At 44.8% G+C, this 12,758-nt stretch overlaps 1 protein-coding gene across 9 annotated transcripts in view; it reads right to left on the bottom strand.

Annotated features, from left to right (window-relative positions):
• NRF1 (nuclear respiratory factor 1) overlaps nucleotides 1–12,758 on the bottom strand; it is a 74,784-nt gene that overhangs the window by 25,212 nt on the left and 36,814 nt on the right. For 6 of the 9 annotated variants that reach the window (XM_041123863.1, XM_041123862.1, XM_041123860.1 and 3 more), the window contains exons 8-11: nucleotides 11,617–11,718; nucleotides 9,565–9,714; nucleotides 8,171–8,328; nucleotides 3,904–4,028 (exon numbers count right to left, since the gene is read on the bottom strand). In XM_041123863.1, the coding sequence (XP_040979797.1) occupies nucleotides 3,904–4,028; nucleotides 8,171–8,328; nucleotides 9,565–9,714; nucleotides 11,617–11,718 (535 nt within the window). The remainder of the gene's footprint in view (nucleotides 1–3,903; nucleotides 4,029–8,170; nucleotides 8,329–9,564; nucleotides 9,715–11,616; nucleotides 11,719–12,758) is intronic. The other 3 variants (XM_041123865.1, XM_030015799.2, XM_030015800.2) reach the window with 1 other exon arrangement.

Here is a 12,758-nt window from a genome sequence, read left to right as displayed (position 1 = left end):
TATCCTAACTTGCAAGATATGCTCTTGTACTGACGCCTTATTTCCTCTGTTTGCGAAAGCAGAGAGCTTGCTAATCCCCCTTTGCCCACGTCAAGAGTCCTAATGCTCTCCCCGGGCTTCCATCACAACTTGATAAGCCTGGCTCAGCCCTAGCTGTAAGCACGGCTCCCTTTGGTTGTATGGAGAATTGGGTTTGGATTTTTTGGATGACTCGGGGGATGGAGAAGGGCAAGACTCACCGTAGGCTCCTCTTAGTGCCCAGCTGTATTCTGCCACACCACCACCAGGCACATCAGTGCTCCCAGGAGCATCTCCAGCAGCACAGGGAGGAGATACATCAGTAAAACATGCTTTGGGGCCAGGAAAAAGAGCAGCAGTTGCTGCACGTGAGGATCAGGGTGCACCAGCAAGGACCCATTGGGTCTCTGGCTGTGCCTAGCTCAGGTCTGTTAAATTATCTCCCTGGTCACAGCTTGATTTCACATCTTCCACTGCCATTTCTCCTCTTCCCAACACCAGCTCTTTCCACCGTCCCTCCTTCCATGCCCTGTTTTGAACCCCAGCTGGGGCTTTGAGCATACCACCCCTCTCGCCTTCAAATCGGCCCTTAAAAATGCCGCACGCTGCACGAAACTGCAATAAGCCCAGGCTTGTGATGAAACCGAGGCCATTAAACCAGCCTTCCTTGGGTAGGGAGCCTGCTCTGTCCTTCACGGGCAGCACTGCGCACTGCTACAGCCCCGTGCGTGTACTGCTTAGGCAAAAGCTTCATCAATATTTAAAGACGAAGCCAGGAAGCCCATAGCCCAAGCAGCTTTCAAGCCCCTGATCAGATCAATGTCAAACAAAAGGCTGCAGTATGAGGATGCTCCAGCCAGCGAGGCCCAGACTGCAGGCTGGCATCGTCACCTCTCCTTCCCAATGCCGATCAAGTTTCTCTCCTCCAGCCCCGGCGGGCTGGGATGGCTCCAGCACCAGCCCATCACACAGAGCTGCCCATAATGCACACCGAAAGCAGCCCCAGAGTGCAGAGTTTCCCCTTACTGGAGCTTTTTCAGCTTCCAACCAACTTCGGAAATCAGTGCTGTTACAATCCCCTTCACTTGCTTTGAATATTACTTTGCTTTAATGCCAGCCACTTAAGAACAAAACATCTGAGGCTCAAACCATGGGGTCATCAGTTCCAGTATCCCGACTCAGAGCAGATGCTCCAGAGTAGCAAGAAAACCATAATGCACTTAGCTAGTTTGACACTGCATGGGAGCAGGAGATCTTATTTCCCTTAGCTATAAATGTAACCGATCACAAGATTATCCACAGCCCTTTCGCAGTTCAGCCATGCTGCTGGGCTCCCTACACCCTGCAAGAGCAAATTCAGCCCTAGCTTCCGAGACATCCACAAATACACAGAATTTGCCTCTTTTTAGCCATCTTGGTTCTCTTGTATCACTTAATTATTATTCAGATGCCAGAGAATGGATGGGAAAAATACCATATCAAGATAGAAACAAACAATTTTAAAAAGAGGATAATTACATCTAATGGCTAAAAGCAGGAATGAAACACCTTACCTGACTCAAGCAATTTTGTTAAACTACTGTCTCCTTTTCCCTATCAATAAGATGGTGTTAAATTTATGTCCCTTCCAGGGAAAGTGGCAGGGGTAAGGGATTGGAATCCCTCAGAAATGACCTACAGAAAGAAGAGTAAGAGCATTCCTAGAGAGAAGTGTTTATTGGAAATATCACCAAATTAAGACTTTGCAAGCAATAGCAAGCAGGGGGAATTTGCTGCTTAATACCATTACGGCTCTGGCACTTATTTTCCCCTTCTCCTTCCTGCAACCAACTGCACCAAATCACTCCCCATTTCACCTCCTCCCAACAGAAGGGCATGCAGAGCTGTTTGTCCCCACTGCATCAAATAACCGAGCACCGGTGTCCAGGAGGATGCTCACACTCACACCCTGGGCTTCAGGGTACAGAGAAGGCAGACAAATCCTCGGCAACAGTGCCAATGCTGAAAATCCATCTGCTCTCCATCCCCAGACAGAGACAGCAGGAATGGATACCAACATCTCCTCCATCCCTAAGGGAGATATATTAGCTGGTTACGTAATAAAACTAACAGCATGGCGCTTCCAAGGACTACCGCGCCAACAAAGCCCTTCCCCTTAATACCACCGGAGATTAGAGCAAATCGAAGAAGAGTGGAAACAAGGCGAGGGGCTGCGGGCAAGGTTTTGCATAGAGGAAAATGCTGCAGTCTCTCCCCTTAATGCACTCTAAATCCCATCTGATTTCCAACTCTGCTGCTAAAAAAAAAAAAAAAAAAGAAAAAAAGAAAGAAAAAAAGCCCAGCCTGCATTAAAATGATATTAATGCTGGGTGAGTGAGGTAGAGTGACTCAGGAAGGGTGTGGAGGAGGAAAGCTGTTTAGGGGAAGCATCCAGAGGAATCCAGACCATGAAAGCATTTTGGAAGCAAACCAAAGGGAGCCAGGGGTGCAGATCTGCTAGAGGATGCTAACGTGCTTTTACAAATCTGATTAGTTGCTGGTTTTGAGCATCCAGGGTCAGATCCTTCCTTCGATAAACACACATCACTTATCCCCCTCATGCCAGGCTGCCGGCAAAGTGTAATACAACACAACCCTACTCTTCCCTCTCAATATCAGATGCATTCCCAGCTCTAAGGATAGGGTTTTCACTTCATTTCTGCTCCCTCTTCAGGCTGGCTGACTCCACAGCAAGAGACATCGAGTCGAACACCCCGAGTAAAATTACTTTTCCCTCCACTGCCCCGTTTTCGCTGCAAACTAAATATTGACGTTTCAAAATGAGCGCATTCCTTATGAGATGAGGATTTTGATGGAAGTCAAACTCGAGGTCTCACCTAGCCAGGTTTCTGCTTTACATGCAAAGTGACAAGGCAAGAAGTCATCGCTCTGCCACCTGACTGCACATGCTTGTTCCCCCTTTGACAATTAGAGTCCGAATAGCCCCATCCTCCAGGCAACATTTCTTTACAACGTCACATTTTGCAGCCTTTTTGAACTTTTTTTTGACATATCTCCTTCCATTTAATTGAAATAACCAGCGAGTTTCATCTCTGAACTGAGAAAGTGTGGTAAAGGCATCAGGCAGAAGTACAGTGCAACTGGAGGCAGTGGATGAGCACCAACTAGACACGTTCGTATGTTCCAGTATCATCTCTTGAACCGGTTTCTATGAACTTACTGTTTTATTCACTCTGAGCTTAGTTTGAATATCTGCAAAAGTCATCAGACTTGGCAGAAGAGACATCCAGATAACGGGTGAGAAACACTACAGAGAATCCCTAGAACTAACCAATTGACTATGGTGGCAAGATGGAAAATAAAGCAGGAGGCAAACAACCTGAGGCTGACTGTGTCACCCAAGCAGAAAAGTGATAGTTGCTCAAGAGCAGCCACCAAGCATACAAAAAAAGCCTTGAGAAAGGAAGGAAATGAGTGGGTAATAAAACGATGTTCATACTCTCCGCCACTTCACAGTGAAGCGTTTTGGAGAGGTGTTTATTATGGCACTGACTAGTTATGTTAGTTGACCAAGTCTGGTCCTCCCTGTGCTACGCACTGTACAGATACAGAGTCAGGAGCAGTCTTTCCACCCAAAACTAAGGTTAAATAGCAAGCTGGCAGAACAAGGAAAAGAGCAGAGCCACCAGCACTATGGCAGTAAACAAGAGGTTAGTGCTACCATTTTGTTCTGGGCTTTTAGGTCACGACCTAGTTAGGGACTATCTGCAATGAGGCAGAACTATTCTACTAGCGAAAACTTGACATTTCAAGTGGAAGAGAGGAAAAAACCCTAGCTAAGAGCAAAGGAAAAAAAACAAAGTAAAAACTTTCTGGCAGCCTTACCATTGGCATCTTGGACTCCAGTAAGCGCTCCTACTGCTGCTGCAGTTTCGCCAGATAAGACAATTTGTCCTCCACCTTGAAGAGTGGCTTCAGCAAGCGTGGCTACTGCATGGGCAGCTGCTTCACTGTGGGCACAGGAAAGGAGAAAGAAGAATTAGGAAGACCAAAAAACCACATAACTCCACTCCAGTAGCATCCATTGTAACCAGGCATCGCATGTCAAGAGAACAAATGCAGAAAGGAGGAATCTTACTGGGCCCAGATGAAGTTATCCAGAGCAGAAAATCTACACTGGAGGAGGAATACATGGGAAGAAGGTGCTTCCACTGGCTTTTTTCAGCTTGCAGATCTCTTAGTCAGAGCATCCTGCCTTCTTACCTTTGCATCCTGTTGCTTGGGACTTTACTAAAAGCTTTTGGACAATCTGAGTAAGTTTCTGGTAAAAAACTCATTCTCTTGGGTCTTGGTCTCTACAGATTTTAGAGCTCTACCCTTCATTACTGATTCAGCCAGTTCACCTTGTACTGAAACAGGCCCAGAGGTTTACCATTACCAGGATCACATCAGCAGCTCTGTATTTACCTAAGATGGAGTATTCCTCCCCAGCCAAGTGGTTTAATAATTCTTTTTAATGAGTGATCAGTAGCTTAGCACAGTATTCTTAAATTTCTTCATACGAATGAGGTCAGACCAAAGGTCCTTCTTGTGTAGCAACTGTGAGAACAGCCAGTATCAGATATTTGGGAAGCAGTGTGCATGATCCTTCCCTTCCTACACCCCCTCAGCTTCCGACGGTTGGCAGTGTATTGATTTCCTACATCAGAGACTGCATCTGGACCATCAGGTTTGATTTGTCTAATCCCTTTTGAAACCCTTTTATACTTTTTGTTTCCACAACATCCTGTAGCAATGAGTTCCACATTTAATTAGATGCTGTGTGAAGAAAAATTGCATTCTGGTAGTCTGAAAACTATTGCCTCAGTCTGGCTGGGCAGCCCTTAAGTCTGATACTTTGAGAAACAGAAAATAACTGTTCCCTTTTTGTTTTCCTCATGATTTCATAGACTTCCAGTGAACTCTTTCCCAAGCTGAAAAGCTATAGTCCATTTACTGTGCAAGGGCTCTTCCTGGCTTCTGATCACTCTTGTCTTTTCCAGACTTTTTCTAATGTAAGACATCTGTTTGAGGGGGGTGACCATTTCTCACACTATTCAAGCCGTAGACACACCATGAGTTAGTCCAAGGGCCTAATCTGGGCTTGTTCTCTATGGCTTTCCCTATAATTCCTAATATTCAACTTACTGTTTTGACAGTATCTGCTCAGCAGTGACAAACCATTCCTGGAGGATAGTCCCCTGAATGCTTTCTGAATGGTAACTGGTAGCATACAGTTCCTCATTGGGTATATACAGGAGATATTTCTTCGTATGTGTATCACTTAGCATTTGTTGATACCGTATTTTATTTGCCATTTGGTTGCACAGTCAGAGTGCTGTCAGCATCCTTCAGCAGCTGTCCAGATTTCTCCAGACCTGTCGGATGACTGTTAGCCACTTCTGGTGACCTACTGCTAGTCACAAAATTATTCCAAAGCCACCTCCTTCCTGCAGCTGAATCTCCTACCATTTTTTACCTTAATGAACTAAAAAAGTAGGTATTTTCTTTAGCCTCCCTGAGGATGCTCTTCCTTAACTGCCCTACTCATTCTCTGGTAGACCAATTGACTCAAATATTTTCCAAGTACTTCCTACTCATTCTTTCTCTTTCCTAATTTCCTCCTTAGATGCTGTACACTTTCCAACTGTATTCACTCAGGGTGTATTTTCATTTCTAAATAGCCCCTCTGTCTCAGAGTAGCTCTTAAACACTGTTAGTGAACCAGAACATTTTCTTGTTCTGCTTTCTTACTCCCTTTGGCTAATCTCTCTTCTGAACCTGCAGCTACATGAAGGCAGTTACACTGCAGGAAGGCCAACTACAACACAGCAAACCTGGGGTAAGCATGGATTTACCGGTGTAACCCTGTTTCCCAGACTCCACACAGCACTTAGTTGAATCCACTTTCAAGGGCAATTGAGCATTTTAATAATCTGTTATGGTTGCATCCCTGAAAATAATAATGATCTGCAGCATAAAAGCTTTTTCCAGTTACAGTGTGCTCCACAAACATTAATTGGTCCAAATCAATGAATTAATTACCCACCTCCACTTTGTCCTCTTTTACTAGAAGGCTTAATACTTCCCATCCTCAAACCTGACAGAGGTTGCGTCATCCATCACATCATGCTGTTGGCAGATGTACTGATCTACATGGGGCTATGAAAGGCTCTGCGCTCCGTCAGCAGCCATTGGAACAAGATTCAGAGATGGCAGCTTTCAGCTAAATTAGGCATAAAGTTTCCAGAGCTGGGATGAGCCACCAGCTTTCAAGGACCAGAGCCTTGCTGAGATCTTTCTACAGGCAGGGTGAAGACTGCAGTCCTACAGCTGAAAGCTACAAGGAGCATGTTGTGGCAAAGGAAAAACTACACCTCTTCCACATGGACGGGTGTTGGAGGACAGTCACCTAGAAAGGTCTCCAGCACTACCATGGTCAGTAGACAAAGAGGGTGACAACAAGCTGGGAAATAAAACACAAGGCCCCTCATTCCCACTGCAATGCTGCCACAGCCTTCGCATCTCTCCTGAACTACAAGGTGTTTGAACAGACTTATCACAGGGCTTTCCTGGGTATAAACACAGCTGATCCTGTCTTGAGGCACAGTAGAGACTAAATGATTTGTTGAAGGTTCTTCCATTCATATTTTCTAGGAAACTCTCTTTAGTTCTAACAACACTTCTTTTTATTAAGGATTCTGAATTTCTTTAGCTAATACAGGGAAAGGAACAGCTCATTGCAACCTTAAGAACTAAAAATAGTAGCGATGGGACGAAATTAAAATCAAAAGCCCACTTATGTTCTAGTCCAGAAAAGCTTCTAAAAAAAAAAAAAAAAAAAACATAGAAAAATCTATTGCCTGGAAATGTGCAGGATACAAATCCTGCAAGTTGGATTCTGGGAGGCAGGGCTTTTTCCTGCAACTCCGTGCATAGTTACTTTAGCTTTTCTTCTTACAGCATCCTAAAAAGATCACTTGTTTTCAAAAGTCAATTTTACAGTGAAACTATTAGCAAAATCCCAACTACTTAAGCAACCTCACATAGTAGCAGAAAAGAACATATCTGATGGACCTGAGTCAGGACCACAAAGAGAAGAAACAGTTCTACGTGTGGTCGTGATTCAGCTGCAACAGCAATTTGGAAGCAAGATGTTGAATGCCCCCAAGATCAAGGTGACTGCTTTAGTAATTTGTGTATATAACAAGGTCTTGGAGCTTTACTCTGACCATCAGCAGTGTGGAATTGTGCCTTGTCCTAACTCACGGCTGCTCAGTCAACAGCCTCTAGACCAGAATCCTGATTTGAATGAAGAAAATATTTTGTCTACACCTCAGCAGTGTGAAACCTCCCATGCTGCTGGGGCCGATGCTGTGTTTCCTACGGTCCTCCTGCTCTCTCAGGGTGCAGCTGCGGTGTGCCACAGCCACTTCCAGTTTTTAAGAACAGCAGGCAAAGCTTCAGCAACTCACCAGAGCTGAGCAAAGACACTGCTTCCTGCTGCATGAACCTGTAGAGAACTACACTGCAGATCTTGGTAACCTGAGTACAACTAAAAATCTAACAAAGCTCGTTCCAAGATGAAGAGGTAGCATTACTATTGCAGCTCATTCACCTTCTACTTCAGAAACACATTTGGGAGAAACCCCCAAAACACTGTCCTCTGGAAGAGATTCTGATTTCTAAAGAAAGACCGTACTGCCACACCACAGGGAAATTCAGCCTTAGCCTTTTGGTAAGAAACCATTAATAATACTGAGGGAGACCCAGACCAACATACTTAAAAGGTGCTACTAGCACATCATGACTCTTGCTTGCTTAGCAAGCTTAATTCTGTAACTGGACCCTTGCTGTACAAATAAGATCGTTTAGAGGGTACAGTTACTACCCATCTTTTCCTCTTTCAGGAGATTTCCATGTCGGTGTTCTTCTATGGTTACAGTGGAAATCAGGAACTGTCCTGCAGACACCTGGACACAGGCTGACATAGGAATTTGCTAAGGAAAAGCCTCTACTAGGACTGTACACAGTGGTCTTTGCACCATTAGAGTGAAAACCTAGAAGGAAATGTCATGCACGCATGTTTCAAGCCTTCATCTCTCACCCATACCTGTTGAGTGCCATGGTAACAGTGGCTCCTTGTTGCATCTCCTGAGATGCTGCCACCGCTGCTTCTGCTAATGATGCCACCGCCTGCGTGGCCTCTGATGCCTGCGTCGTCTGGATAGTCATCTCACCCCCCTGTAGCGTTGCCCAGTTCTGCTCCACCTATGGGGAAAAACAAAAAGAAAGGCCCTAGGATAGGATGTTATCCCATGAATGCACAGTTGCTTCCTAAAATGAAAGCCAAATAGTTTCAAGAGGTCTTTGCAGAATCCTGCACATGCTCTGACTCTGACAGACAGGGAAAAAGGAGAGGAAGCCTGGGATCCACCTCAGAACATTGCTGGATCCTGCAACCCTCTATCAGCCATGAGTGAGTTTCTCTAGTCAGCCCATGATTTTAGTTGTTGTTCTCCATATGTTCAATCTTCAAACAAGAACCTTAGTTTTCTCACGCACATGGAAAGCGCACCCCATAAACATCTGCAAAGCCCCTCAACCTCCCACAAATCCCTCTTGTCCAGCCACGTCCACAACAAAACAGGACAGTGTTGATCGTTGCTGTACTCAGTCACTGCCTGCCAGCCTGGGCAGTTTTTTAAGTAGCTTCGTTTCTGCGGTGCTGGAACCCCAGCGTGGATCACATCCCCCGGGGAAATGGGCTGTGCTTGCCTCACTGTTTCGATTTGGCTGCACCCATCCTCTGTCATTTTGGTGAACAGCCCATGTTCTCATTCAGGATTTATTTGTACAGCACTTGTGAACTTGGATGGGTTTGAGCCAACTTTGGAATCTCTTTGTGTTACAGCAATATACTTAATAAAAGAAGATGGCAGATAGAAAGTACTCTGTTCATATATTTCAGGTACTTTCAACTCCCTTACTTCAGACCTTTACGTAGATAGGTTTCATATTACTTAAAATTCACCCAGTCTTGGTTGCTCATTTTCCACCTTGCCCATGTTTCTCCATTTAGGACTTCACAGCTCATGAGATAATGAGTGTACGGCCACAAAATCCACCAGGATGTGAACTAGAAATAGGCATTGGACCAAAAAAACTAAAGAAGTGGAGCATGAAGGCCCATCAGCTGACAAATCCTACTGGCTGCTTTGCAAGATGAAGATCTTCCCCCACCCTCCCATCACTGTTCTCATCCCCATAAATGTTTCAGGCCACTCACCATCTTGCTGAGACTCACAAATAAGAATGCCGTAGAAGGTGATGACAAAAAAAGCCCTCAATTTGTTAAGATGGAGAAAGCTAAAAAGTCCATAGAAGCAGAGCTGGTGCAAGGGTCCCCACAAAAGGACAAGTAAATTTTGCTGCCCTTGTACAAGAAAAGGGTTAGTCCCATCACAGGATGGAGAGGGAGAGAGAAGCTGTCGCGCTCTCACTCACATCTGCTATCACACACTCTTCAGCAGCTGCCAATCTGGTTTTCCAGCACTTGGGCACAAGCAAAGCTGGCACTCGTCGTAGCTCTTTAGCCATCCCCAGCCGTCTGACGTTCAAGGCAACTGCTTCATTCTCCTGTGCCCAGAGCTGACCCTGGGCAGAAGGATCCAAATTAGGGAGGAAGCAGTGATAGTGCATTGCAAAAAGGAGAAAGGAAATTGATTTTAGAAAAGGCAACATCTTTTAGGAAAGATGCAACCAGGCTTGAGTGCCCAGAGAGGAAGAAGTTGCAGATGGTAGAGAACTTGAGAGAGTTGAATTGAGTTTGTGGTACTTGTTAGCCACCCCAAAACTCAACTGAAGCAAGCCCGACCTGGGAAAGGCACCCTTCCCACCACCATGCAGAAGAGGAACAGACATACATTTTTTCAAATACATGGCAACACACATTTGAGCGGTAAGGCAGGTCTCCACTGTGACATACAGTGCCCCGCAAAGATGCCTAAGCTGTTTCAGAATAGGGACGGAGTAAGGCCGCAAAAAGAAGGGGGTCTGTCCAGGCCCTTCTCCATACTAGCAGGAAGGTTGTACTGCTGAGATACTAGCGAGCATCCCTGCTCCATGCTGCTCAGCATCCTGTAAACACATCGATTTACTCAGAGCTAACTCAGATCTTCACAGAGCAAGAGATAGCAGGACAAAAATGTCCCTAGAGAGCCTGCCAGCAGGCTGTGGATCTATCTGTGCAGAGAAACAGCACCCATCCCCAAAGCAAGTTTACTTTTGTATGTTTGTTTTGTCCAAGATATCGCTTAGACATTGCGTTCACATTAGGAATTAGATGCCTGTGTCCCCTTGATTTCTATCTGTGCCTTTGAAAAATTTCTTTCAGATCTCAAGAGATACAAACGGTTCTTGAAAACCCTCAAAGCAGCTGCAAAGTACTTCAAGGTCACGGCCCCAGAGCCAGGCTGTTTCACTGTGGGTCTGAGATGGAGACAGGGTCTGGTGCAGAGCAAAGCTGTTCTGTGCTGCCACCTGTCGCTGTGAAAGCCCCATCCACACAGAGCAGAGCGGACCAGACCTCACCACTCCTGCGCACAGACTGTCCGGCCAGAAATTCTGGCATGCAAAGGGGCAGAAAGCGACCTGCAGCCTGATTTAAAGGTGGGTTTGGGGGTGAAAAGGATAAAAAAAAAAAAAGGAAAAAAAAACCCAAAACCAAAATCACTTTAAAAAAAATCTCCATAATGTTCCTTAAACACACACAAAAAAACTTTATTACTCAATTAAAAAAAAAAGTGGAAAAATAAATGCATGTAAATTTGAGTATTCAGATTTTGGGATTGAAATGGTCTGATCGAGTCCTCAATAGAAGCAACTTTGCCAAGTTGTAAAGCAGTAGAAGAAACTTTCACAGTACACAGAACAGTAACTGCAGTATCTCCTGTTGTTTCTATACTACGGTGCATTTACACAGCTCTCTCTGGGATATACTTGCAAACCTCCCTAAAAGCTGCAGCGAGGGAACAGTCCCATTTCATCCAGAGATCAGTGGCCAAAGACTCACAGGATTTGCCCACAGCCATGCAATATCCTTTGCTAACCACAGGCTCAAAATATCCCAGGCATCACTCCCAACACTGAACTGACAAAAAAGCATCCAGGACCTACAGCCCACACGAAACAGTTATTCAATATGAATACACGAATGTGTACTTGTGTATGTCATTAAGTCTCTATCTGCTACAGCAGATCTCACAAAATAAACAATCTATAGGAGATATAAAAAAAAAGTATGAAATTCAGAACTGAGGCTTCCACCATAATTGCATTTGTACAGTCCTGAGTCAAAATGACAACAGTTCAGCACTTTCTATATAAAATTTTAGAGAGTCTTGTGTTCACATGTATGTTAACCCTTAACACTGCAGGGTGGGGAAGCAAGGCTTAGTGTTTTCTGTGACTACTTAATTCTAGAAAATATTTAACTTTATTGAAGCTCAGATAGGACAATTCTGGCTTGTGCATCATGAACATGACCCAGATCCTTACCTCTCCATCAGTCACTGCAGAATAATTGACTTGTGCGACGGTAACTGTGGTAGGCAACTCTGAGGCATCGGCCAGCGTGGCAACTGTAGCACCAGTGCCAACCTATGGAAGTCAACAAAATGCAGCTGAACACATTTGTTATTGCAGGAAAATGTTCACATAATTCAGGCAAAGGGACACTCAAATGCTCTCAGATTAAAAAGCATTGTATCTGCAGAGAATAATAGAAATTGCAGAGCTCACAGAAAATACAGAGCTGTCTCGAAGGGCTGGGCGAGGAAATCATATGCTAGACCCATGTTAATCTATGGCAGCTTCCAGAGTGGATATGGTCCAGAAGCAAGTTTTGCACAGCCCTCATGCTGTCCCCTATGTTCACATAGGAGACAGAGTCCTTGCTATTCTCCCAGCTTCATAAAAAGCAGCTGTGGGACACTGCTGCAATTCCCAGGTGTGACTGTGGTGTGCAGGTGGAACCAACACGCTTCTCCTGTGGGGTGGAAGTCACTTAAAAAACCACCAAGTAGTCCTGGATCTGAACACCCTGCACATCAGCCCTCATTTATAACGCTCCTTGCTTACCATTCACTGGGTCTCTCGTCTCCAGGCACTTGGTAAACATTAGCTCATCCTCAATACCCCATTGCCTTTAGAAATTACCTTTTTCCCATTTAACAGGTGGGAAAAGACAAAGGCGGGGAGATGTGCAGCTTTGTTTCTAAGGAGAATTAAACCTATAAATGCCAGAAAGTCAATGGGATCTCATGTGCCCGGCACCTAAAAGAACACTAGTCAAAGGCATAATGTACGTTAGCAGGTGAGCAAACAGAACCAGCTTGGCCAGTGTGCTGGGCTTTGGTGGGGGAAACAGAAAGCTATAACAATCACTGAAAAGCTTTCATTTGAGAAAAAAAAAAAAAAAAAAAAAAAAAAAAGAACCACCAAACAAACCCAAAATAAACCCACACACCATGTTTTTATCTTGATGGTTGCGAGATGAGAACAGCCAACAGAAAATTATGTTTGAGACTTCACTAAAAACGTGATGCTTAAGAGGGACAAACCGCTGGGCCAATTATGTATGAGAGGGTGGTGGTAGTTTGGAGGCAGGGGCACAGGGAAAACTGAGGTTGAAATCTCAC

The sequence above is a fragment of the Aquila chrysaetos genome, chromosome 5 (genome assembly GCF_900496995.4).
Source record: "Aquila chrysaetos chrysaetos chromosome 5, bAquChr1.4, whole genome shotgun sequence".
Taxonomy (NCBI): Eukaryota; Metazoa; Chordata; class Aves; order Accipitriformes; family Accipitridae; genus Aquila; species Aquila chrysaetos.
This window is presented reverse-complemented; position numbering and strand designations above follow the sequence as displayed.